This window comes from Notechis scutatus, chromosome 1, assembly GCF_049901735.1.
Source record: "Notechis scutatus isolate UNSWTSFEM ecotype Mainland chromosome 1, rNotScu1.2, whole genome shotgun sequence".
Lineage (NCBI taxonomy): Eukaryota > Metazoa > Chordata > Lepidosauria > Squamata > Elapidae > Notechis > Notechis scutatus.
In genome coordinates, this window is record NC_142009.1 from 224,195,345 (window position 1) to 224,219,572 (window position 24,228).

Below are 24,228 nucleotides of genomic sequence, written 5' to 3' on the forward strand. Positions count from 1 at the left end.
AAGGCAACTGGACTTTCTTGGTTTTTTCCTTTGAAAACGTTTCATTATGGGAATATGAAAAAGTTCACATTCTGGACAAAGAGGGCCGCTAGCTTGAAAGAGGGGTCAAAGAGGCCATCTGTGTTAAAACTGAACAGCCCCTCCCTCAACAGAGGGGAGGGATATGACACCACCTATCTCCTGTCTACAAACACTGCCCTTTCAGCAGTTCCAATAAGATTCCACACGTTTACACTCTGATTTGGGTGACTTTGAGGACACAGATAAACCACCAAGTGGCCTCAACTACTCACAGAGAGCTAACTACCCATCCTCAAGAGTGCTAAGGACCAGATGACTTCAAAGACTATAAATATTATCATTCCCCTCCAGTCAGGTAGAACTGAAGAAGCTTCTTGGACAAGAAGCAAAACTTTTGTCTGTTGACAAAAGCACCTTTAGGACATATTGAAGGAAGGAAGGGAGGGAGGGAGGGAGGAGACAGACAGAATGCAAACATGTAAGCAAACTACCCATACAGTAACATAAAATTTCAACCGAATTAGAATACAAGAAATTTCTTCTTCGCAAATTTGCTTCTGTAAGATCTGCAGCCAATCTCAGAGTAGGGACTTTTGAAAGAAGAGGAAAAATGGCTGGAAAAGGTTTGGGAGATTTTTCTCTCACCAATTCTCAAAAAGACATTGTAGATGCACTTGCCTGTGTTGGAAGAGCCAGGGACAAAAGAGAATTCTGTGTTAGGAATGTAAGCGTCTTTCCAAAAATAATTCCTGACTTCCTCCTCTTTGTTCCCAGCAGGATCTGGCACTCTCCCTTAAAAGCTAAAAGCTCTGTTCGGTCTTTAGTGAGTTGTGTATCTCCAACCATCTCCATTCTCAAATGTCTTGTCTTTAGTAATGGATGGGTGAAGGCAAGCACTTAGGGGTTAGGGGATTTTGGGGCAGTATTCCAAATTCCTGATGGCTCATGCATCTATTATTTCACCTATTGGAAACCGGTTATGGTTCTAAGGCCTAATCTGTCACCATCTACTCAAGGCAATAACCTTTTTAATCTCAAAAGATGGGGGAGAGGATTTTGAAGAACTATTATTAGAAAACATAAATGCCCCCTTTCTCTATATCACACGCACAATACATCGCATGCAGCACGGTTTGCAAGGCTTTTTCTTCCGCAGAGGCCGTGCCCTTTTGTTTTATGTAAGCAAGCATTCTTCTCACTTGCTACTCCTTGGAATATCAGTCTTATCTTGACAGTTTGTGTTTTCTCACCATCTGTTTTCCCTCCTTCAAACTGTGACTGGAATGTATTACACATGGCTCTAAATTCAGCATTAAACTTGGTTCCCATTTATTTATGTTTAGAATGAATACAAGGATCAGAATTAGGAGCTAAATGATGAAGTAATGAAGCATATGCCGGTTTAGAGATTCAAGTCACTGACCAACCATTTACTATCTGTATGATTAACACAATGATTTTATGGGACTTTTTAAAGCAGGTTTCTCCAGCTCCACTTGGAAGTATTAAGGGGTCGGCCCAGTCCTTTTTTAAAAAATATATACAAAGCATATGATCTGCCAGGTTCTTCCCTCCCACCCAAGGAGATGCCTGGAAGAGAGGGAAATGCGCATATGCTAAACGGCAAAGAAGCGAGAACAGCACAGTAATACTACTGTTATTCTTTCTTTTGAATGACAGGCATTTCTAGAAAATATGCTCGTCATGATCCAGCTCTTTCAGGAAAAAAAAACCCACCAAAAAGCAACTGCCGTAGGCAAAAAATAAAAATCCCACAAAAGTTGCGCACAGCAGAATCTCGTCCTTTTAAACTGTCGATTTGGGAGGAGGGGAACAGACACGGGTCGTATTCTAGAGCTACCTGCGCAAAGCCACCGATTACGCACGCAGAGAGAAGCTCGGATCCCGATGTTCCTTTGATGCGCAGGCATCCATCGTTCCCAACCAATCCAGCCCCCGCACTAGCTTGCTCCCAGAAGTACCCACGCTTGCGGTACAAGCGCGTCTTTCCTGGCCGCAGAGCAAACGCCGGCAGTTTCTTAAACCGGCTTAAATCGAATCTTTGCCTTTGCAAAGCGTGGCGGTCGGCCTCGTCTCCGCAGGGTCGCTCCTTGGGCAACGCTGCTGTTCCAATCCCACAAACGGGACCCCCAACCCGATCTCCGTGAAGCCTGCAAGCAGCCTCGTGTCCCTAATGACCTATCGTTCCTTTCGCCCATTCTTCCTGCCGAATTCTTCCTCCGCGTTCGTTTTGCAAAAGCCAGTTAATTTCCCCCCCCGCGCAGGCGCACACAAACTCTCCCCCCAAAACACACAATTAGACTGTCCTCTCCCCCGATTGAAGCTGCAAATGCTACCGATATACATCCTTTAGGATCGAAGCAGATGCCCCTCCGAATTCAAAAGCACAAAGCCCTGGAACAATGGACTTAACCTAGCCAGGTTGCAGCCCGAAAGAAACAGAGAGAAAAAATTCGACTCGCGTGTCCCGGCTATTCTAACCAGGCTGCCAAAAAAAATCCGCAGAAAGAACTCTTGGCTGCTATTTAGCGGCCGCCCTGATTTTTGCACTTCAGATCTGGTGGCCTAAGTCCCCCGTCTCAAGCTCCCCCGGTATTCATCCCGCCAAGACCTTTCCAGTTGCAGCAGACCGGGGAGTGCATCCTGTCAGCCCAGGAATGTGCTAAGTCCCAGTAGTAGCCACTACGAAAAAGAGCGCGCCCCCCCGCCTCCCCATCGCTCCGGTCGTCGTCGTCGTCCCCCTCCGACTTACCCAATGCGGAACAGCAGGGGACCCGCCAAAGCCATGGGCATCAGCGGGGAATGCTGCCTATTCTTGCAACGGTAAAAGGCGTAACTCAAGGCCCGGCGACCCGAAACGGCGAGTGCGGTTACCAGAGCCCAAATCCACAGCAACCAAGCCAGCCAAGCCATGCTCCGCGGAGGGGGGGGGGGCGACAAGCCTCCAACCCGCCCCTCTGGCTTTAAAGCAGCCCTCCCATCTCCCGCACGGAACACTCGGGATCCGCCCCCTCGGATCACCGAGGATTTCGCAGCCGAAGCGCGTGGTCGCCCGCTTCTTTTCGCAGCCGCCAGGCGCCGCGATCGCGCAAGTGCGGAGGGATCCACGCTCAACACCGCCCCGGCCGGTTATCCGCAGCATAGGTAGGCCACGATCGAGAGCGTGGCTTGAATTCGCTGGCTTGAAGCTGCCTTTACTTGTGGAGTCAGATCCACGAGAGAGTAGGAGCAGCAGCGGGTGAAGGGTGTAAGTTGCAAGCATGCAAAGAAGCAGGTTGTTTTGCTCCCGTGAGTCTTTGCCAACGCCAACTCCTGGTTGGACTGATGGGAATTGAAGTCCAGACTTTCCAAAGGCTCTCAGACTTCCAGGCCGTGAGGCGTATGGCTTTTGGAAAATGCATATTTTATGTCCTTATAAAAGGCGTTCGTTTCAGCAATTACGAATTCCGATTATAGCAGGTGTCTATAGGACCGATTCATTGCACGAATGCACAAAACTTTAAGTACACTTGATCTTCCCTTCGAAATAAAGCCCCATTGAGGGATCCTTGGTGTTCTTTGAGCTTGGTTGTTGCTTTCTTGGTGACATTACCCAGCACTGATGATGTTACCTAGTGTTGAAAGAAATATCCTTCTGGGTTCAGTTCCAAGTGAGGAAAAAGACACTGGAAACTGCTGGAAGCTGCTTGGGAAGGTTTAATGGTGGACAGGATCACATGGCCTGGGGCTCCAGAGTGAGAAGGAAGAGCTCAATAAAAAAGGGCTGAGGTGCTGAGAGTGCCTGGTTTTATACCCTCTCTTGGGATTTGGATTTGACCTTATATTCTGATTGGTTGTCAGACGCCCATGGGCAACTCTATAGGCTGTCCTGAGTTCCAGGCTTGGTCTAACCTTGCTGGATGATTTATGCCCTAAAGGGCTTTTGGCAATTGTTATAGCTTTACCTGGAGATCTTTCTTAGGTAAAGTATTCTGGCCCAGGCCTTAATGGCCCACCCATTAACAAAGGTGGGGGTGAGATTCTGCTTCTGGGGTGAGTTTCTGCTTCTGAGTTTCTACTCTTTTTAGAGGAAATATTCTGCCTTTTAAATATGTCCTAGGCCAGGGGTCCCCAACCACCGGGCCGCGGTCCGTGGATCACTTTGCACCGGGCCGCAAAGAAAATAAAAATTAAAAATAAAATAAAAATGGCGGCTTTCTTCGCCTTCGGTGAATGCTGCTGGGATCAGGGATCAAGGACACAAATGAAAGAAGGGGAGGGAGGAAGCAACCAAAGCCTGTCCTACTCTCTGGCTCAGTGGCTTCGGTTTCTCCCACCTCGTTCCTCTCAGTCGCTCTCTTGCTTCTCCACCAGCCCAGGAAGAAACTGCTTCAAAGAAGCCGGCAGGGTGGCTTTTCCTGTCGGCGCAGCTCCCGAGCGCCCGTTCACCCCCACCCGCCGCCAATCAATCCAGGTTCAGTCCAGTGCTCCGTTCTGCCTGCCTGCCTGCCTTCGTTTCTGGTTGTTTCGAGCAGCTTCGGCTGAGAATAATAACTATCCGCCTCTTTTACTCAGCGAAGCTGCTCCGAAACAACCAGAAACAAAGGCAGGCAGAACGGAGCACTGGATTGAACCGCGGGCGGTGGGGTGGGGGTGAACGGGCGCTTCGGAAGAGCTGCGCCAACAGGAAAAGCCACCCTGCCGGCTTCTTTGAAGCAGTTTCTTCCTGGGCTGGTGGAGGAGCGAGAGAGCGACTGAGAGAGGAACGAGGCAGACACCTGAGGGATGAGGCTGAGGGAGGGAGGGAGACACCTGAGGGATGAGGCTGAGGGAGGCAGGGCCAAGAGGCGGGGCTTCTCAGCCGTCCTGTAGGGACTTGTCCTGAGCCGCGGAGACAGCCGTGGGCCGCCGCCGCCCAGCGCTCAGTTTTGAAGGCGCTCCTCAGCCAGGCGCAGTTCCTGAATCTGCAGCTGAAACCCTCCGTTTTAAATGTCCCAATAGAAGAGAATATCTGTCGCTCAGGGTTGCAATGAGGAGGCATTGGCGCTCCCTGAACTTGGTGGTTTGCTGGCAGACGTTTTATTACCCGACTAGGTAACAACATCAGATGTTACCTAGTCAGGTAATGAAACGTCTACAAGCAAACCACCAAACTCGGACTCCTCCCCCCCCCGGTCCTTGAAAAAGTGTTTCTGCGTGAAACTGGCCCCTGGTACAAAAAAGGTTGGTGACCACTGTCCTAGGCTATTTCAATTTTTCTAGGAGCGGGGTGGGTGCTAACTTCCTACACTAGTTTGAGTAACAAAACGCCTGCAAGAAAACAAGCAAGCTCAGCACCAAGAACCCCCTCATATCAACCCTGAGCTACAAATATTCTCCTTTATTAAGCCCCACTGAATTCAGCATTATTTTTTTTCTTAGGATTGAGTAGTTTCATCTCATTCAGGCAACTTTCATTTTCTTAACTGATAAACAAGCATACAAGTGCATTCTGCCTCACTTGGGGTATTTTAATTTTGAAATGCATATGTGAACAATGGCATCTGATGAATATTGCAAGCATCTGACGTGAAGTTTTGTTTAGGAGCATGTAAAAGGGTGTTTTAAATATGTAGAATTTGTTTCAAGGTTGTGCTTTTGGCCAATTTTAAGTTTCTTAATCAGCTGGGTTTATTTCTGAAACACGTATGTACTGTATATATGTATGATCAAGCTGCTATTTCAAAGGCTATTTAGAAACAGACCATTCATCCCTCTACTCTTTGCTGCTCTTTATCTCAGGGCATCTTAGTGTTGTTATAGGAAGGTGCATTGTGGATCCAACCTGGTGGAAAGGAGAAGTCTGAATATTAAGGAACCCAAAGAAAAGTAATTATTGGAAGGTAAAATTGCACTTACACATACATTAATATTGCCAAATATATCTAAATGTAGGTTTGTATTGTAATTTTTCCCAGTCACCTACATGCCAATTGAAAAGTACGGCTTTATAAATTGGACATTTCCAAAATGTTTTTAGACTTCTTGTCTGATAATTTTTCCTGCATACTTGATTGCTACTGCAGTTCTTTGAAGCACAGAACTGGAACAATCTTGGGGTAACAAAGAGCCACTGTAATGATGGGAAACATTTCAGCTTTATTTCAATATGTATTACTAATACTGTGTAGTATACTATACTATAAAACATATTCAATCCACACGCATTTCCACAGCGATGCATTGAATTTTGTAATATCAATACTTATCTCTCTATTGCAAAAGAGGGATCTGTGCTATATGAGTCACAAAATTCTAGGAGCAGAGTAGTTGTGTGATGTTTGTTGCATTAGCTTGCGGAGTTAATTTCTAAGTGATTGTGATACACACAGCCTTTTTTTTTCTTCAGCTCTTTTTAAGAATACAATGCATATTTCTGATAATTGTTCTTCGTCCTTCCCTCCCCTCCCCCCCAATATTCAGTAGGGTTCATTGAAATGATGTTCTTCATAGTCATCCTTTGAATTTATCAAGAAACTCAGAAAACTTTAAGAGAGAACAAATTCCATGCTGGTGAGCAAAGCAGGACTTTCTGGGAAGTGCAGAATTTAGTTGCAGGCTAGTGGACCGCCCCTCCATTCCTCTTCCACCAGTATCATACACTAACAAGGTTTCTTTTTACTAGCCTGCTAAAAATCTGAATTTCCAAGCATATTGCAGATAACTGGGCTTCCTCTGCTTTATGGCAATCATGGGAATTCAAACTGCATTAGCCTCCTCAAAATCCACATTAAAAATAGAAGTCCATTGAGTTTTGCACATTTCATCCTAGATTCTGTTCAGTATTTTAACTCTGTTTTGTATTTCTCTAGAGGGAAAGGCAAAAAAGTCAAGCCACTGGCTGCTGGAAATTTTCTCAGTTTTTGCATATATCATACATGTGATACATCTAAAGAAAAAGGTCAGCTTCAATCAAATGGTTGCAGACACCACTTTCACTTTTTTGATGGTCTCCCTACTGATCTTTCACACTTCTGTCCTTTCTTCCTCTTCTCTTGGTTATTTTTGCCATCCTCAGATACCCTACAGTGCCCCCAAGCCTAGCCAGATGCTAGAGATCCTTTCTCATTTTCCATAGAAACAGCTGAGAGGGGACTTCCAGTTTGAAGGGCTTCGGTGACAGGCAGGAATCCATGATCGTGCACGGTTTCTGCCTGGGCTCGCCTCTGGAGCGCCCCGATCCGGCTGGTTTCGGGGCTAAGCCACCCCGTAGAGGTGATGAAGAGGGGGGAGACTGCCAGCAGGGTCGAGGAGTGCCGCATCTCTCCTCCTCAGCTGGCCATTACTCCCTTTCCCGAAGGCGGTAGGAGCGGTGGTCAGAAATGGCCACCTCAAAGAAGCACTCAACCGACAAAGAAAGTGCAGGAGGAAGATAAGGAGTGAAAGTTTTGGCTGACCGGGTTAAAAAGCAACAACTAAGGTACCCTGGAATTTAAATTTTATAAAAGATAACATCGCTCCCAAAGAAGAGTCGGAAGCAGCGAAAGAAAGTGAAAAGGGAAAGTTGTTTTTTTCTTCTCTCTCCTTCCTTACATTGACAACTAAGAGATCTGAATAAGAAATTGGAAAAATCCGCTTTGGCATCAATAGGCAATTAAGCTGAAAATATAATTAAATGCCAAAGGGACAATAAAGATTTTTGGATACTAAAATTTTTTTTTCTATAAGCAGGAAGGGAGAGGAAAAGAATAAGGGCAGGATCTGGAGGGAGGAGACTGCCTGGACTTCAAAAGAATCTAATGTAAAATCTCTATAAGACTTCTAAAAGATACATTTTAACTGGAACTTTGCAACTAAATAGTAACCCCAGGAAGAGAAAGTGAAAAAAGAAGAAAGTGTAAAAAGAAACAGCTTGTGTGTATTTGGATTGCTTGGTGACTTTTGGATTTTTGGTTATTATATTTGAATGACTAAAAACAATTGGGTGGTTGTTTATTTTTTTTTACAATGGCATCACTTCTGGATGAATTGAAAATGGAACTTAAAAAATATAAAGAAGATGCACAAGAAGGGAAGGGCTCTTTTGGCTTCGTTTTTCAATTCCTAGAAATGGAGATCTGTAACTATGAGAAACAACAAGAAAAGACTGCACAACAAGAAGATTGGGACAAAGAAGAAGCCATCTTTAATGAACAAGTAATCCTATGTGGGGAAGAAAAAGGAAAGGGGGGAAAGAGAATGGAGAATTTAAGACTTAAAAAAACAGCCAAAAAAGGGAAAAATAATTTGAAAAGTGGATGTAATGTTGGAAAGCAACAGAAAAGGGGAATACAGAAGAGGGAAATGGAGGTGAAGAGACAGGGGTGTAAAATGGGGAGAGAGAAGAGAGGGAAGAAGGAAAGGAAGAGAAGTTACAAAGGTTTGGAGCAAGATGTAAAGAAACAGGACCTATTTGGAGATAATGGGTGAAAATCTAACTGCAAAAGGGATTCTGTGAAGGTACATAAGATTGTATTGTTATATTTGTAATAGAAATAATGTTAGAAAATTGGAAACAACATATGATTAAAAAGAGGGATAAAATAGTTAGTGTAATTTAGTGAAACATTTGTGAATAAAATAAATGAAATAAAATAAATGAGAAAATTGAATTAGGAAGGAACGGGAACATTTTAATTAGTCAATGTTTTATAAAATATAAGCGAAGGGGTGGGAATTAACTATGGAAAGTTTATAATTGTTCCCATAGAAGTATGATGTTTATTTGAAAAGTAATGTGCAAAATGTTAAGATTTAAATGAATATTAATATTAATGATAGAATTGAATTGGAATGGATTGTTGTTTTAACTATATTATACATTTATAATTTTTTCTTTTTTCAAAAATACAGTGTGTAATTTTAGAATGTACCAAGCAGAATCCGAATGGAAGTTATGTATTATATTAAGTGTTATAATTTTAGGGGAAAGATATAAAGGCGTCATACTCCAATCAGTGATTACAGGAGAAATTTTGTTTAATGAGAAAAGATAGTAGACAGTTGAAACAGGACAGACAAAAAATATAAGTACAATGATTTGAATTGAGATGAAATAAATAAAATAAAATTAAGAAAGTTAAAAGAGGGGAGAAGCTATATAGAAAATGTAGAATAGTAATAAGATATGGAATGGAATATAAAAATGAGCATGAACTTAAATTTGTGCCTGTACGAAGAGATGTAACCTGGGATTATGCTGCTTTCAAAAAAGATGTTTTATGTTTTGTTTGTTTATATTTGTTTTTAAAAACCAATAAAATTTACAAAAAAAAAAAAAGAAACAGCTGAGAGGAAGAATCAACAGCAGGAATGATATCCCCCTTTTAGGCAAAGCCTAAGCAAGTTTAAATCACTTTTGTTTCATGCTCTTGAGAAATTCCTTCCAGGAAGTACCGTGTTTTTCACAAAATAAGGCTGGGCCTTCTTTTTTGACCCCGAAAAAATGGCTAGGCCGTCTTTTCGGGTGACTTAATTCCCCCCGCATCCTCAGCGTGGGTGGGCGGCGACGGCTTGGATGTTGACCTCGGCGTTGGTGGGGCACTTCATATCGGGAGACCTTCCGCCACCGTTGCTTTCCCTTCTCCCATGCTGCCGCGGCGTTTAGAGCAATGCTGCGGCATTTGGCGCAGCCACACACGGCCAGCCAGGGCTCCTCCCTGCAACCAGAGCCCTGCAGAGACACTCGGCTTCAGGCGCTCCTGTCGCTGCCTTCCCTTCGCCTTCGAAGGCAAAGCAAATTCTTTTAAAAACGATGCCCTACTACTGGCATGACAAAGCCTCTGCTGGAGAGGGCAGCCAAACCCCACGTGGGAGGGGAATCTCCTGGGGCCGCAGCACAGGATCGGCCCACCCTGGGAGAAGCGCCCAGCCGCCATCCCTGCCTGGCGCCGGGCAGAGCGCGAAGAGCTTCGCCTGGGGAGCCCAGCATAGCTGACAGGAGGGCCCTTCTGCCCGGCGGCGGAGCTCTCGCCAAGGCAGCGAGCGCCACCCCGCCAGGCCCTCCGCTCATCCCTCCAGGGCCGCGCCAGAGATGTGTGGGCTGGGCAGAGCCGGAAAAGCGAGCCGTGGGTGTGAGCCCGCCCACCAAGCAAATGAGCTGGGCCGACCTGAGCTTGGCTTCCTTCCTAAGTCCCTCCAGCCCGAACCTGAAGGGGCCACCAGGAGAGGCTGCCCAAGGCAGTGATAGCGCCCACCCATCCGCCGACAGGGAGGTGAGGCGACGGCAGCACTTCTTCCCTGGCCGGCGGGTCCGGCGGGTCCGGCGGAGAAAGCCCGAAGCCGCCCGTCCTTTCCACCCCTCGCCCAGCCCGTCCCCCATGCATCTCCAAATGCGCCGGCAGCTCCAAACGCTGCAGCGGCACGGGCATCGGGCAGAGGCACTGACTTGGCGGGGCTCAGCTCAGAGGAGGACGCGGCGCAGGCCGTCGCCTTGCCTCCCTGCTCACGGATGGGTGGGTGCTATCACTCCCTCAGGTGGCCTCTCCTGGTGGCCCCTTTGGGTTCGGGCTGGAGGGACTTGGGAAGGAAGCCAAGCTCGGGTTGGCCCGGCTCTTTCGCTTGGCAGGTGGGCGTGCACCCGTGGCTCGTTTTCCCGGCTCTGCCCAGCCCGCATGGCTCTGGTACGGCCCTGGCGGGATGAGCAGAGGCGCACGCTGTCTTGGCGAGAACTCTGCTGCCGGGCAGGAGGGCCCGCCTGTCAGCTGCGCTGGGCGCCCCAGGCGAAGCTCTTCGCACTCTGCCCGGCGCCAGGCAGGGATGGCGGCTGGGCGCTTCTCCCGGGGTGGGCCGATCCTGCGCTGCGGCCCCGGGAGATTTGCCTCCCCACGTGGGGTTGGGCTGCCCTCTCGGGCAGGGGAGGCTTTGTCGTACTGGTAGTAGGGCGTCATTTTTAAAAGAATTGTCTTTGCCTTCGAATGCGAAGGGAAGGCTGGTGACAGGAGCGCCTGAAGCCGAGTGTCTCCGCCGGGCTCCGGTTGCAGGGAGGAGCCCTGGCTGGCCGCGTGTGGCTGTGCCAAACTGCAGCGTTGCTCTAAATGCCGCGGCAGCATGGGGAGAAGGGAAAGCAATGGTGGTGGAAGGTCTCCTGATACGAAGTGCCCCACCAACGCCAAAGTCAACGCAGGCAGCACCGTATCCGGGTATACAACAAAAGTACTTCCTAACAGCAAGCCCCCCCCCGCCATTCCCCCCCATTTTGCATGTTTAATATAGGCCTTAATTTGGGGGGGAGGGGCTTAATTTGATTTTATGCCAATAAAACATCCTGGGACTTCCTATTGGGGGAGGCCATATTGTTGGAGAAACACGGTATAACTCAGCCAATTCCCATTTAATTCCTCTTTGTGTCCTTTGTCCAAACCAAAGGCATATTCAAGACTTTCTTCTAGCATTATTGTGATGCTGTAATGGCAGTGTCCCTTCAAGTATCTTTCTATGCGGGGCCACCAGATGGTATACCAACCCCACTAGGCTGATATTGAAACTCCCCCCCCCCAAATCAGTGAACAAATTATACACTATCTGTTTATTTTTAAAGAGTGCTTGAATGCCTTGTCTTATTGTCTGGTGCATTGCTTCCTTGAAACGATTCAGGGATGTTTGTTTGCAGCTCGAGGCAGTATACAATTTTAAAAATCCACAATTTAAAAACCCACAGTTTAAGCCCAGCAACCCCTAGCCCCACTAATGATAGCTTTTCCCCAAAGGTTTGGTGTTTCTACTTTGAAGATACAAAGTAAAAAAAGTGCCTTACTTTCTAACTCACATTCTACTTTCTATAATATTTTGTTCCTTTGTTATTATTGTAATGATAAGTTACAATAATACTAGGGCAGAGATTCTGTGAGTTGTCCTTCCATTAATAATGGCAACACTGTTATCATAAATATTGTTTAAGTGAATAGAAGGGTGTGCATAAGCGCACCAATGTGCCTACCATCCCTGTCCTAATGCTCCCTTTTATTCTTATCCATTTCATGTATTAATAATCATGTTTTATACTTATATTTGTTATCTCATACATGTTTAACAAATAAAATGAAATAAAAAATAAACTGAACTACATTTGAAATGGTAGCCTGTAAGTTGTATATAATAGCAGACTTCTCATCGGTTGGATCTTCCTCTGTCAATATTGACTTCCCTAAAGAAATAAACATAATGACCACATATAGGCAAAACAACAGTGGGAGTAAGAGCAAACTTCAACTTCCTGCTGTTAAGTTTTCTTATAGGAAGAAGGCAGGGAGTGTTGAAAATCATGATCACATGTTCGCAGCTGACTGCAGAGGTGCTGCAGCAGCCACAGTTTGCAAATGAAATATAATTGGGATTGTGAATACAATTGTATTAAATACAATTTATTTAATTGTTCACATACATCACAGTATGGGGCATTGCTTCTCAAAGTAATTGCTCTTGAAAGTTCGTATTCAAAAGACTAAGTAACGCCTGTGAAGTATGTTTTTAATTCTACAAATTTTACTAGAATTATTACTACTGAGGTAATCAGTGTCTCTAATTTTTGTGATGCTTTTCCTTTTTCAGATGTTGTCTCTTCTTTTTGCCTAGACACAAAATTTCAGGAAAGTTTAAATTTAACTTTTAAAAAAAGTTGTATTTTTTAAAAATTGTAATTTTAACTTTAGGGTTGATTCCTATATTGTTTTAAATAATATTGTAACATTGTATAAATGCATACATTTTAATTTGACTTAGAATATATAGATATAAATTCTATCTCCTAGTAATCTAGTTTATTCAACAAACCATTATTAAAATAATAGCTTGATATGATCAGGATTCCAAGTGCTGATGATTAGAAACAACTCTGGGATCAGATGAGAAGAAAAAGAATATGGCTAAATAACATCTCTTAACAGTAGGTCTTGTCTTTCACTTAGATTGTGAATTCAACCAATAATAGCTTTATAAACTACAGTTAAACCATGGTTCACCATAATTTGTGCACCCGTCTATTAGTATCACAAACTGCATCCATGCCAACTCTATTTCATAAATGTCATATCCACCTGCCCTCCCTTTGGTAACTTTGAGCTTATTTACAAATACATTTCTAAAAAATATTTGGTTTTGATAGCATTTTGCTTCAAACATAAAACAATGTCAGCTAGATTTTTTCCCCCAAGCTGCTGTTCTTATTTTATTGTTTCTAAATTAGATCTCTTGAAAATTAAACAAGGAACCGCTTCCATGTCTTGATTGTTTGTGCTGAAAGTTAAAGCAAAGTAACAAAAAATAAAATAAACTTTTGGTATTCTGAGTAGTGTGCCTGCCAAAATGTTTATTCCTGTTCTCAGAGATTTAGCTTTATGCATCCTTGCATGAAAAAATTGTCAACTCTGAACAAGATATGTTTCTTTAAGAGGGGGGGAGAGGGAGAAAGAGGAGACTGTTGCTATAGAAACCAGTACATGCGTTGCAACCTCTTTGTAAAAAAGAAAGAAAACACAGATGAGAGCAGGTGATTTGCTTGCAGCAGCGGGGTAGTTTTTCCTCATTTCTTTCAAAGCTCGTTCCCTTTTGGGGAAGAGATATAATAGGTGTTGTAAATAATTGGGATTTATTTATGTATTTAAAAGTTTTGTGTGGTCTTCGATCACTTGGGACCGCTATTGTTGAGTGTAACAGATGAGAACAAGAACTGGGTGTGTGTGTGATGCACAGGACAAAAACCATCTGAATTTTGGAGCCATTCTTTCTGAACTCCTGAATTCACACGTTCATTGTTAAAACTTATCAAGCTGGCACTCACTCTGTGATATTAAGCCATTTATGATTGATGGTAATCCATCCATCTCTACTTCGGGCATAAGGAGATTGTCCGCCAGGAACCGCCAGTTCCACCAGTTTTAAAGTAATTACAGCTTCTTATTTCCTCTCCCTGGATTCATTTCACTCCTAGAATTATCTCTGGATTGGACTCAGATTTGGCCTGCTTTCTATGGAGGTTGATGAGATGGGATGCTTGATTAATGTGCAGTTTCCTTGCCTCTATGTCATTTTCTCAGTTGGCCTGTCTGTTTGTTTTGTTCTGCATTGTTTTTGTGGTTTCTTGTATCGATTTAAGTGTTGTGTTTGTTGATAGTCAAGTCTAAGTTTGGGCATTTCACAGGGCTCTTTCCATTTTTCCAGAATCCCAATTCTATGTATAGAAAGTCATCTATCGTCATATTTTCTCCAGAGTTCTTCAGGGAGAGTCATAGTGTAATCTTGTGTCTGTGAGATGGAGAAAAAAGTAGGTGGTATTAAGGGACTAAAGATAGAAAGCCACCATTGGAGGTTTTAGGCTGGTTTAACTGCCAGATTATTATTATTTTCCCCAAATAATCCTGACAATGGTAGCTTTTTGAAAATTTTGGAAGAAAGCCTTCCACTACATTTCCAGAATGCCCTAAGGAGAGGCAGTGGCTGTCAAATTTTGTAATGTGGATATATTGAGCATTCTTAAATGTTCATGGAGGAGTCTGCCAAAGTCTTATAGGAAGGTCCAAAAAAGTGTAATATTCAGTCATTATATAACATGATTAAAATGGTGTGAATAGTCTTTTCTGAATTTCTGGATTTACTCCATCTAGATTGGAGACCCAGTGGGATGTAGTTATTAAGCCGATAGGCTAGCTATAGGGAGATTGGGATTTCTAGTCCTTCCTTAGGCATGAAAGCCAACTGGGTGACCTTGGGCTGGTCACTCTCTCAGTCCAAGGAAGAAGGCAAGGGCAACTTACTTCTGAAAATAATGCTAAGAACACTGCAGGGATTAATCCAGGCACTCACCAGGAGTCAAAAACTTCCAAAGGCTTTCTTTTACACACACACACACACACAAACACCTACCTTTAGATTTCCATAATTGTTAGATAGGGAGAAGTAAGCACAAAGGGAAAAAATATGTATATTTTTCCTTCTGTTCTTCTATTGTTTGTTATCACTTTACGCAACAAATGCCAAATCTCAATTGACTGTCCCTCCAACTACTTATCTAATGTGCCTACCTAACCACCTGCTTAGTAACCAATTTTTCTGCTTATTTTTTCTGGTATTGGTTTTATTTAATTGTGACTGTGACTCTAGGGTTTGAGCATCTGTCTGTCCGTCTATATACATATGTATGTAAGCATACACTGAATATGAAATTTCAGGATGCACATTTGGCCAAAAATTTTATCTCAATTATGCAACTACCGAACTAATAGTATAATGCACAAATTTGTCTGGATTTGTATTGCTGAAATATTGCAACCTTGTGCATAAGATGGGGAAAATCAAATCTAAAGTCTTATTGGAAACAAAATTCTGTATAATTTCACAATACTATCCTACCCACGTCACCTTCTTTTCCATAAATTTTATTAATGCAGTCTCAGTTACTCTTTCAGGAATTAAGCCTACATCATCTCAACAGCAAGAATGACTTTTTATAAAAGGACTTCTGTGTGCAGAAATAGGGTAAACTGAATTATCCCACTTTCCTCACATAGCAAATGATTATAATTGCAACCAACCCAAGTTACAATATTACTGTTTGGGAATCTTATTTACTTGGATAAAGAGTATTATTACAATTTGCCACTACTAACAAAACCCACCTCTTCTTTTCAGGGCATTACCATTACTGAAAAGGGCATCCTTCCATCAGTTCCAGGTCTCCAAGCTCCCATTTCTCCAGCATGCAAAAAAAGTCAGTAGAAGAGGCAAGAGAAGCTGAACTAACAGAAAGAATCCCAGCTGCCAGCAAGGAAGCAGTGAGTTTCCTTTCCCTCATTGGTGAGTGGCCCTTTAATGTAGGACATGCACAGGTAGTCCAACAGTTCATTTAGTGACTGTTCAAAGTTACGACGACCCTGAAAAATGACCATTTTTCAAACTGAAGACCATTGTGACATCACTGTGGTCACGTGATCAAAATTCAGATGCTTGGCATTCATGACAGTTGCAGTGTTCCAGGGCTATGTGATTCCCCTTTTGCGACCTTCTGACAAGCCAAGTCAATGGGGAAGCCAGATTCAATTAACAATGTGTGACTAACTGAACAAGTGCAGCGATTCAAGAAAAATGGGGCAAAACTCACTTAACAAATGTCTCACTTAACAACAAAAATTTTGGGCTCAATTGTGGTTGTAAGTCAAGGACTACCTGTACTCTTGTTTATTTCAGAATTGTCTTTTAAGCAAAAGCTATGGTTGACATGCAAATTTTGCTATGCTGAATTTTACAAAATAGGTATTATGGAGAAATGTAGTTAGGGTGCTTAAACCAGATTTGTTCACACCACACACCTTCTACTTCTGGTGGACTTACAATTCCCATAATCCATAGCTATGAAGAGTATTGACCATATTGGCCTGGAAGTTCTAATCCTAACACAGCTGAAAGATGCTGTGCTAGAGAAGGATGCCCAGAATACAATACTACGAAACCTGGGTTTTCAAAATCATAATAGATGCAGCAAAACAAGAGGTTTATATCAGGACCAAAATACACAAGAAGAGAAGTATTTACCATCTCCAACTGGAGTTACAGAAGGGAATTCCTTCACCGAAACACCAATTAAGACATGAGAACTTTGAGACGAAGCTAGTCTAATTTGGCCCTTCATTCAAAACAGCTAAGGAATGTTTTCAATCAGCATGAAGCATGAATTTACCAGTGTTAACATTCCAGTCTCCAATTGCCAGTCCCCATTAATTTGTTAATTAATTTTATTTAAAACATTAGTACAGCTACCCATCTTAAAACCAGGCTTTGAGAGGCTTACACTCAACAGTAAAAGCCACATATACATTTACAACAACAATAAAACCCAAAAAGAAAAAAGAAAACAGAAAAATTTGGTGCCGCAACCATATTTTCTTCCTATGAGTTCAGCCATCATCACAGTGCCCACGGCAGGGGTGTCAAACTGGCAGCCCACGGGCCGGATGCATCACGCACAGGCCACACCCACCCAAGCTCCATGAAGGGTAAGAAACTTCGTGATACATCACATGATGGCAATGGGACACAGCAAGTTTGACACCCATGGCCTAGGGCAACAACCAGGTTCTGAGTGCTCTCCAGAAGATTCAAAGGAGAGGAGGGGATTGTGAGGTCTTCAAGGAGAGGGTGTTCCATAGGGCAAGAGCTTCCATGGAAAAGGCAGGCTTCCAAGAACCCATAATGCTGATGGGAAGGGACCTATTGTATGCCTATTCTACCTATTATTGTGGGGGAGATGTGGGGGCTACAGATAACCTGGTTCTATGCCATATGGTTCTAAACAAACACCTAGAATTGCATCTGGAAGAGGACTGAAATCCAGTGCAGATGGGTGAACCTAGAAGTAACCTACAGTACCCAACACTGCACAATTCACTACATTCTGCACCAATTGTAATTTCTGGATAGTTTTCAAAGGCAGCCTCATGTAGAACTCACTGAAAATAGGAAGTGGTCAAGGCATGAGTGGTGTGATCAAGGCCTCTCAATCTAGGAAGTGGCACAATTGATGCACAAGATAAATGCAGATGAAACTCGAAAAATTAGAATATCGTGCAAAAGTTCATTTATTTCAGTAATGTAACTTAGAAGGTGAAACTAATATATGAGATAGACTAATTACATGCAAAGCAAGATAGTTCAAGCCGTGATGTGTCATAATTGAGATGATTGTGGCTTGCAGCTCATGAAAACCCCAAATCCACAATCTCAGGAAATTAGAATATTGTGAAAAGGTTCAATATTCTAGGCTCAAAGTGTCCCACTCTAATCAGCTAATTAAGCCATAACACCTGCAAAGGGTTCCTGGGCCTTTAAATGGTCTCTCACTCTGGTTCAGTAGGAATCACAATCATGGGAAAGACTGCTGACCTGACAGTTGTGCAGAAAACCATCATTGACACCCTCCATAAGGAGGGAAAGCCGCACAAGGTAATTGCAAAAGAAGTTGGATGTTTCCAAAGTGCTGTATCAAAGCACATTAATAGAAAGTTATGTGGAAGGGAAAAGTGTGGAAGAAAAAGGTGCACAAGCAGCAAGGATGACCGCAGCTGGAGAGGATTGTCAGGAAAAGGCCATTCAAAAGTGTTGGGGACTTTCACAAGGAGTGGACTGAGGCTGGAGTCAGTGCATCAAGAGCTACCACACACAGACAGATCCTGGACATGGGCTCCAAATGTCGTATTCCTCTTGTCAAGCCGCTCCTGAACAACAAACAATGTCAGAAGCATCTTACCTGGGCTAAAGAAAAACAGAACTGGTCTGTTGCTCAGTGGTCCAAAGTCCTCTTTTCTGATGAGAGCAACTTTTGCATCTCATTTGGAAACCAAGGACCCAGAGTCTGGAGGAAGAATGGAGAGGCACACACTGCTTGAAGTTCAGTGTGAAGCTTCCACAGTCTGTGTTGATTTGGGGAGCCATGTCATCTGCTGGTGTTGGTCCACTGTGCTTCATTAAGTCCAGGGTCAACGCAGCCGTCTACCAGGAGATTTTGGAGCACTTCATGCTTCCTTCTGCAGACAAGCTTTATGGGGATGCTGACTTCATTTTCCAGTAGGACTTGGCACCTGCCCACACTGCCAAAAGCACAAAACCTGGTTCAATGACCGTGGGATTACTGTGCTTGATTGGCCAGCAAACTCGCCTGACCTGAACCCCATAGAGAATCTATGGGGCATTGCCAAGAGAAAGATGAGAGATATGAGACCGAACAATGCAGAAAACCTGAAGGCTGCTATTGAAGCATCCTGGTCTTCCATAACACCTCAGCAGTGCCACAGACTGATAGCTTCCATGCCATGCCGCATTGAGGCAGTAATTGCTGCAAAAGGGGCCCAAACCAAGTACTGAGTACATATGCATGCTTATACTTTTCAGGGGTCCGATATTGTTCTATGTACAATCCTTGTTTTATTGATTGCATGTAATATTCTAATTTTCTGAGATTGTGGATTTGGGGTTTTCATGAGCTGTAAACCATAATCATCACAATTATGACAAATCACAGCTTGAACTATCTTGCTTTGCATGTAATTAGTCTATCTCATATATTAGTTTCACCTTTTAAGTTGCATTACTGAAATAAATGAACTTTTGCACAATATTCTAATTTTTCGAGTTTCACCTGTATATGAGAAGGCCTCCCTACCCACAGCTGCCACCTACTCCTTTGAGCTTTAACTGTGAGTCTTAGAAGACCCCCAAATTGGGCACTAGCTCTGTCCAGGGGAATGCCACTCCATCCGAAGTCAAAGATAGCATGTTACTGCAACCTGGAAGTCCAACATTCAAAATCACTCTATTTTACCAAGGTTGAGTTGGTTCCTTCCCATCCAGATTCTCACAGATTCCAGGCACATTCAAGTTCCTCTTCTCTTCTCAGCCCAGATTGTTGATGAAATTGTCTTGACATTCCATCGTGCATTTTGGCATCAATCCATGCTTTACCTAACAATTCCTGTTTTTCATAGGCTCCTTGAGACAAGTCTGTCTTTGAACAGAAAAGTATGTTGAAAATATACTCTTCCCAAATAAAGAGTTTTTACGAGCCATTTGTGATCCAAATGCTAGTTGAAAGACAAGAGACTTAAATTATTTACTTAATTTACGAGCTCTCCAGTTCCATAAAAGATAGCCAGATGCTTGACTGTGTTTCCATGACAATAAGCAGACTTAATATGCCTTAAGCGCAGTTTTTACATATAGTTGTTATTGTGTAATTCAATTCCCAGAGTTCTGATTTGAAGTCCTCATGTAATCTGTAGACAAAGAGGAAGGAAGCAAAAAGTGGGTTGCATTCTTCCCCCCCTCCCCCCCCATTTTCCTTTAACACAGGGATACCCTACATGGGTAAATTGAGGATGAAACCAGGACAAGAAAGTGGTAAAGAGAGGTTCTCACCCAACTAGGCCATCCCAGTTTGTCCATCTGAGAGTGAGTAAAATTTCCTTCCTGAGGATGAAATTGCTACATCTCGTTTCTCAGAAATAAAAGAAATTCAGCCCTGCCTTTTTGAAGAATCGATGGTGGCTATTTCAGAGTCTGGAGAAACTATGGGGATGTTTTCCATCTCAGTGAAGGGGGCCTGCTATTCGTTGGATGGATGGGAAGAAGAAGACTGTTTCCTGGTCTGTGCAAACAGCAAAGGGACCATTGATGGGGTATCTTGCAAAATCTCCCTTACAGGTAAATTCAGTGCACTAATTCAGCATAATCCAGTTTGGTCTAGTGGGTAAGGCACCAAATTAGAAATCAGGAGACTGTGAATTCTAGTCCCGCCATGGGCATGAAGCTAGCTAGGTGACTTCGAGCCAGTCACTCTTTCCCAGCCCTAGGAAGGATGCAATGGCAAACAATTTTCGAAATCCTGCCAAGGAAGACTTGAAGCACACATAAGCACAAATTAGCACAATGAAGATGATAAGGAGAAGAGAAAGACTAGACACATTGCTATGCCTAAATGCAGGTTTCCATTTTTAAAATTGGTGATATGGGAATTTCAGAAACAGAGACATAATGATGGTAGTTAGAATTATTCAGTTTGATACTTTTCTCCCATTCTCTGATCCTGATACTTGATCTAAGATTGCATTCGGTTCCTTTATGCATCTGGAACATAGGTCTTCTGCAAGGAGCAGAAAGTTTGATGTACTATACTACTTACACATTTAATCTTTCACGAGTCCAATTAAAACATTTTAATTCCTGGCATAATTGGCTGGATCCTATCAGATTTATTTAGAAATAAATCCCATTAAATTTTATTGTTTGCTTTTTGCTTTTGATTGTTTTACCATAGAATATAAATACCATATAATACAAATAAAAACTAAATAAATATCTGTACAATAGATACTAGAAGCTGCTAGCACTAATTTTCATGGGACTTATATATGTAGTAAAAAAAAAAGTTGAATTTAGAATTGCATTCATTAGTGGTCTACACATTTTGTGTGACTCCTTGTAGCTATCATCTCTTTAATTATTTCCTATTCCTTTCTGATTAGCAGAATGTGGTTAAAATATTTTTTATTATTGCAGTGACATTTTCTAAATAAATAAAAAAAACCAAAATATTTTTTGAACAATTGCAAATACATTTGCCGGCGTATAAGACGACTGGGCGTATAAGACGAGCCCCAACATTTCCACTCAAAATATAGTTTTTGTTATATACTCGCCGTATAAGACGACCCCCCCACTTGGAGGCATGCTTTTCAGGGCAAAAAGTTGTAACACTTGGGGTATTCTGGATATAATTCTTGATTGACACCCCGCCCCTTTCCCCCAAACTTACAAAGCCACCAAAATGCTTTAGAGAGGCAGCTTCGCCTTTCTCAGGCTGGCACTCAATTCCTCTCCCTTTCTTTGTGACAGCCCCCGCGTGCGTGCCATCGGGACTCCAAGGGTGGGGATGGACAGCTGCCAACTCTCTCTCTCTCTCTCTGTGTGTGTGTGTGTGTGTGTGTGTGTGGAGGGTAATTCCGGCTATCTCTGGCCTCCGCTCGGTTTTAAAGTCGCTTGGCCGGTTCCCAAGTCGCAGCGCGCGCTGGCCGGGAGACGCGGCGCCGGGTGGCAGCTCGGTGCAGGGGAGGCGGATCTTTCTCTCTAAGCGGGGAGGGGAGGAGGGGACAAGAGGAGGGACGGGACAGGGGCGGGAGGAGGTTGCTCGCCTTCTTCCACCGCCCACCGGACCCTTTTCTTCCCAAGGGGACCCTGGAAAGCAGCTCGGGAGCCGGGTGGCCCTGCCCAGCGGGGTCCCATCAGGAACTTCCCGAGGACACCCCCGCCCCAAGCACAGCCCTCCCGGTCTTTCAAAGAGGGAGGGAGAAGCAGGAGGAGCAAATTGCCGCCCCCGCCCCGCTGCCCAGAAGGAGGGGTGCCACAGTCCACCCCACCACCTTCTCCCCCCACTCCCCGGGCCATTACGCGGCTCGGGGCTAGCTGGGCGGCGGCCCGCCAGAGACTCTCCGCTCCACCCCACCCCACCTCCAGATTGGCCTCGCGCGCCCGAGCCGGGCGGAGGGTGGGTGGGTGGGTGGGAGGAGGAGGAAGAGAGACTCCGGCTGGGCTTGAAGGGGCTTCGCAAGTTGCGGAGCTCCGCCCGTCGCTCTTGCACCGAGTGACAACGTATTTACCGCGTATAAGACGACCCCCCACTTGGAGGCATGTTTTTCAGGGCAAAAAGTCGTCTTATACGCCGGCAAATACGGTACATCCGTATCTGACAAGACTTCATCAGCCATTCTTTGCTGATGTCACATCTTGCCTTTACCCAGGGGTGTCAAACTTGATTTCATTGAGGGCCATATCAGGATTGTGTTTGACCTTGGGGGGGGCATGGCCAGCATGATGTCACTTGTGTTGGGGGTTGCCTATGGTGGCCCGAGCACTCTGCCAATGCAAATGGGCTCCCAAGCTCTGTTTTTGGCTGTGAGGACCTCCTGCAACCATCTGCCAGTGAAAATGAAGCTCGGGGGGGCCACTTCTGGCCCTTAGCTCCATTTTCACTGGCAGAGGTACCACGGGCCAGTCCTTCACTATTTCCAGGGCAGCTCTGCGGGCCAGATATAAGCACCCCATGGGCCAGATCCGCCCCTCGCGCCTTGAGTTTGACACCCCTGCTTTAGGCAATCATAGAAACAATACTTTTACCAGTGTTGATAAAAGCAAGAGTGCAAAGCTAGCATTTTGAAACTCCTCCCCAAGTACCTCAACTTAGCTGCTTTTCTTTTTGGAAAGTCAACGGGGCAGGACAAGGAATGCGGAAAACTAAGTTTCATTCCTGCCCAAATGCACAAATAAGACTTTGTTGGGCAGGGTTGGTTAAACTGTTATTACAGGCAGTTCACACAAGAACAGATTACAGACAGATTCATAACCCAGTGGTGAAAGATGAAACATTTCTAAAAATCATATGAAATTTCCATGTAGCACCAACGTGCCAAGATATCCCAGAACAATTTTCTCCAACCTAATATTCTCCAGACTAAAAGTCTCACTATCTGGACCAATGTGGCCATTCTGAGTCATAATTGAACACATCAGAGAAGTATTAAATTGGGGGAAGCTGCCAGAAAGGAAAGAAAACAGCTGTGCCATTGCCTTGATTTCCTACAAATGCCCTTTTTTCCCCATCAGGATACGTATCAAAGAAACTGGAGATTTTGGAGCAGCATATTCAGGAAAGTGTGAGGGTGAGTATCTTATGTATTTTGCTTTCACTGCTGGCTTCGTTATCCAGCAGGGGTCTGGCAGTGGTGGGACATCTGCAGCCTCCCCCAGATTCCACTCTCCTCCCCAAAGTGCTAAAATGTGCTAAAATGTGCAAAAAAAAAAAAAAAAACCTTTAAAAGCTCAGAAACAAGTTGGCAGGTGGGAGGAGTAGCAAAGTGAAATGGGAAGGATCATTGGGTGGAGTAGAAGAAGAGCTACCTAGTAAATTTCAGTAGCAAAAAATGTTGGTTGCTTTTCAGAAAACACAGGATGGGAGGATGGGTCCAGATCCCTTCATCCTCTATCTTGTATTAAAGAGGCACTGTGGTTTAGTGACTTAAAATATGTCGGAGAAGGTCTGTGCGCCTGCAGTTTGAGTCCTATGATGCTCCCATCACTTGCCTCAGCTCTTGCCAATCTAGCAGTTCGAAAGCATGTCAATGCAAGTAGATAAATAGATACCATTTTGATGGGAAAGTAACAACATTCCTTGTTTCGCCACACGCTCTGTGCTGTGGCATGATGTCATGCTAGCCTCATGACCACAGAAATATCTTTGGCCAGTTGCTGGCTCAATAGTTAAGAAACCAGAGATGAGCACCACCCTCTAAAGTCAGCTGCAACTAGCAGAGTAAAACCCTGCAGGGACATCTTTACCATTTTGTAAACCTGTCTTGTACTGTATTGAAGTACAAGGCACAAGAAGAGGGTCACCAGATCTGGATTGCAAAACTCTGAATAATCATTAGATGGCAGTAAAAAAAAAAAAAATAGGAGTTTTGCAGAGGCAATTCCCTTAGAGCTGTTATAGAGTGTCAACAAGCACATTCCTCATCATGGTTTCATAAATAAACAGGAAAATCATTGAAAAAGATGACTTGCCCTGTATGGTTTGCTAGTTAGTTAAAACAATTATGAGTAATAATAAAAGGGCAGTTTACTAACAGGCTTTTTAATTTGAATTTTGAAGAACAG

The 24,228-nt window shown here is 43.9% G+C and overlaps 2 protein-coding genes across 2 annotated transcripts in view; one reads left to right on the plus strand and one right to left on the minus strand.

Annotated features, from left to right (window-relative positions):
- LOC113410796 (putative thioesterase PNKD) overlaps positions 1-3,060 on the minus strand; it is a 35,309-nt gene extending 32,249 nt beyond the window's left edge. Inside the window, exon 1 of the mRNA XM_026665530.2 lies at positions 2,795-3,060. Coding sequence (XP_026521315.1) covers positions 2,795-2,955 — 161 coding nt within the window. The 5' untranslated portion in view covers positions 2,956-3,060. The remainder of the gene's footprint in view (positions 1-2,794) is intronic.
- A 2-nt stretch (positions 3,061-3,062) lies between these two features.
- The window catches only part of CATIP (ciliogenesis associated TTC17 interacting protein), a 34,779-nt gene continuing 13,613 nt past the window's right edge, over positions 3,063-24,228 (plus strand). Inside the window, exons 1-4 of the mRNA XM_026665320.2 lie at positions 3,063-3,186; positions 15,664-15,828; positions 20,023-20,223; positions 23,179-23,234. Of these exons, the coding sequence (XP_026521105.1) occupies positions 15,732-15,828; positions 20,023-20,223; positions 23,179-23,234 (354 nt within the window). The 5' untranslated portion in view covers positions 3,063-3,186; positions 15,664-15,731. The remainder of the gene's footprint in view (positions 3,187-15,663; positions 15,829-20,022; positions 20,224-23,178; positions 23,235-24,228) is intronic.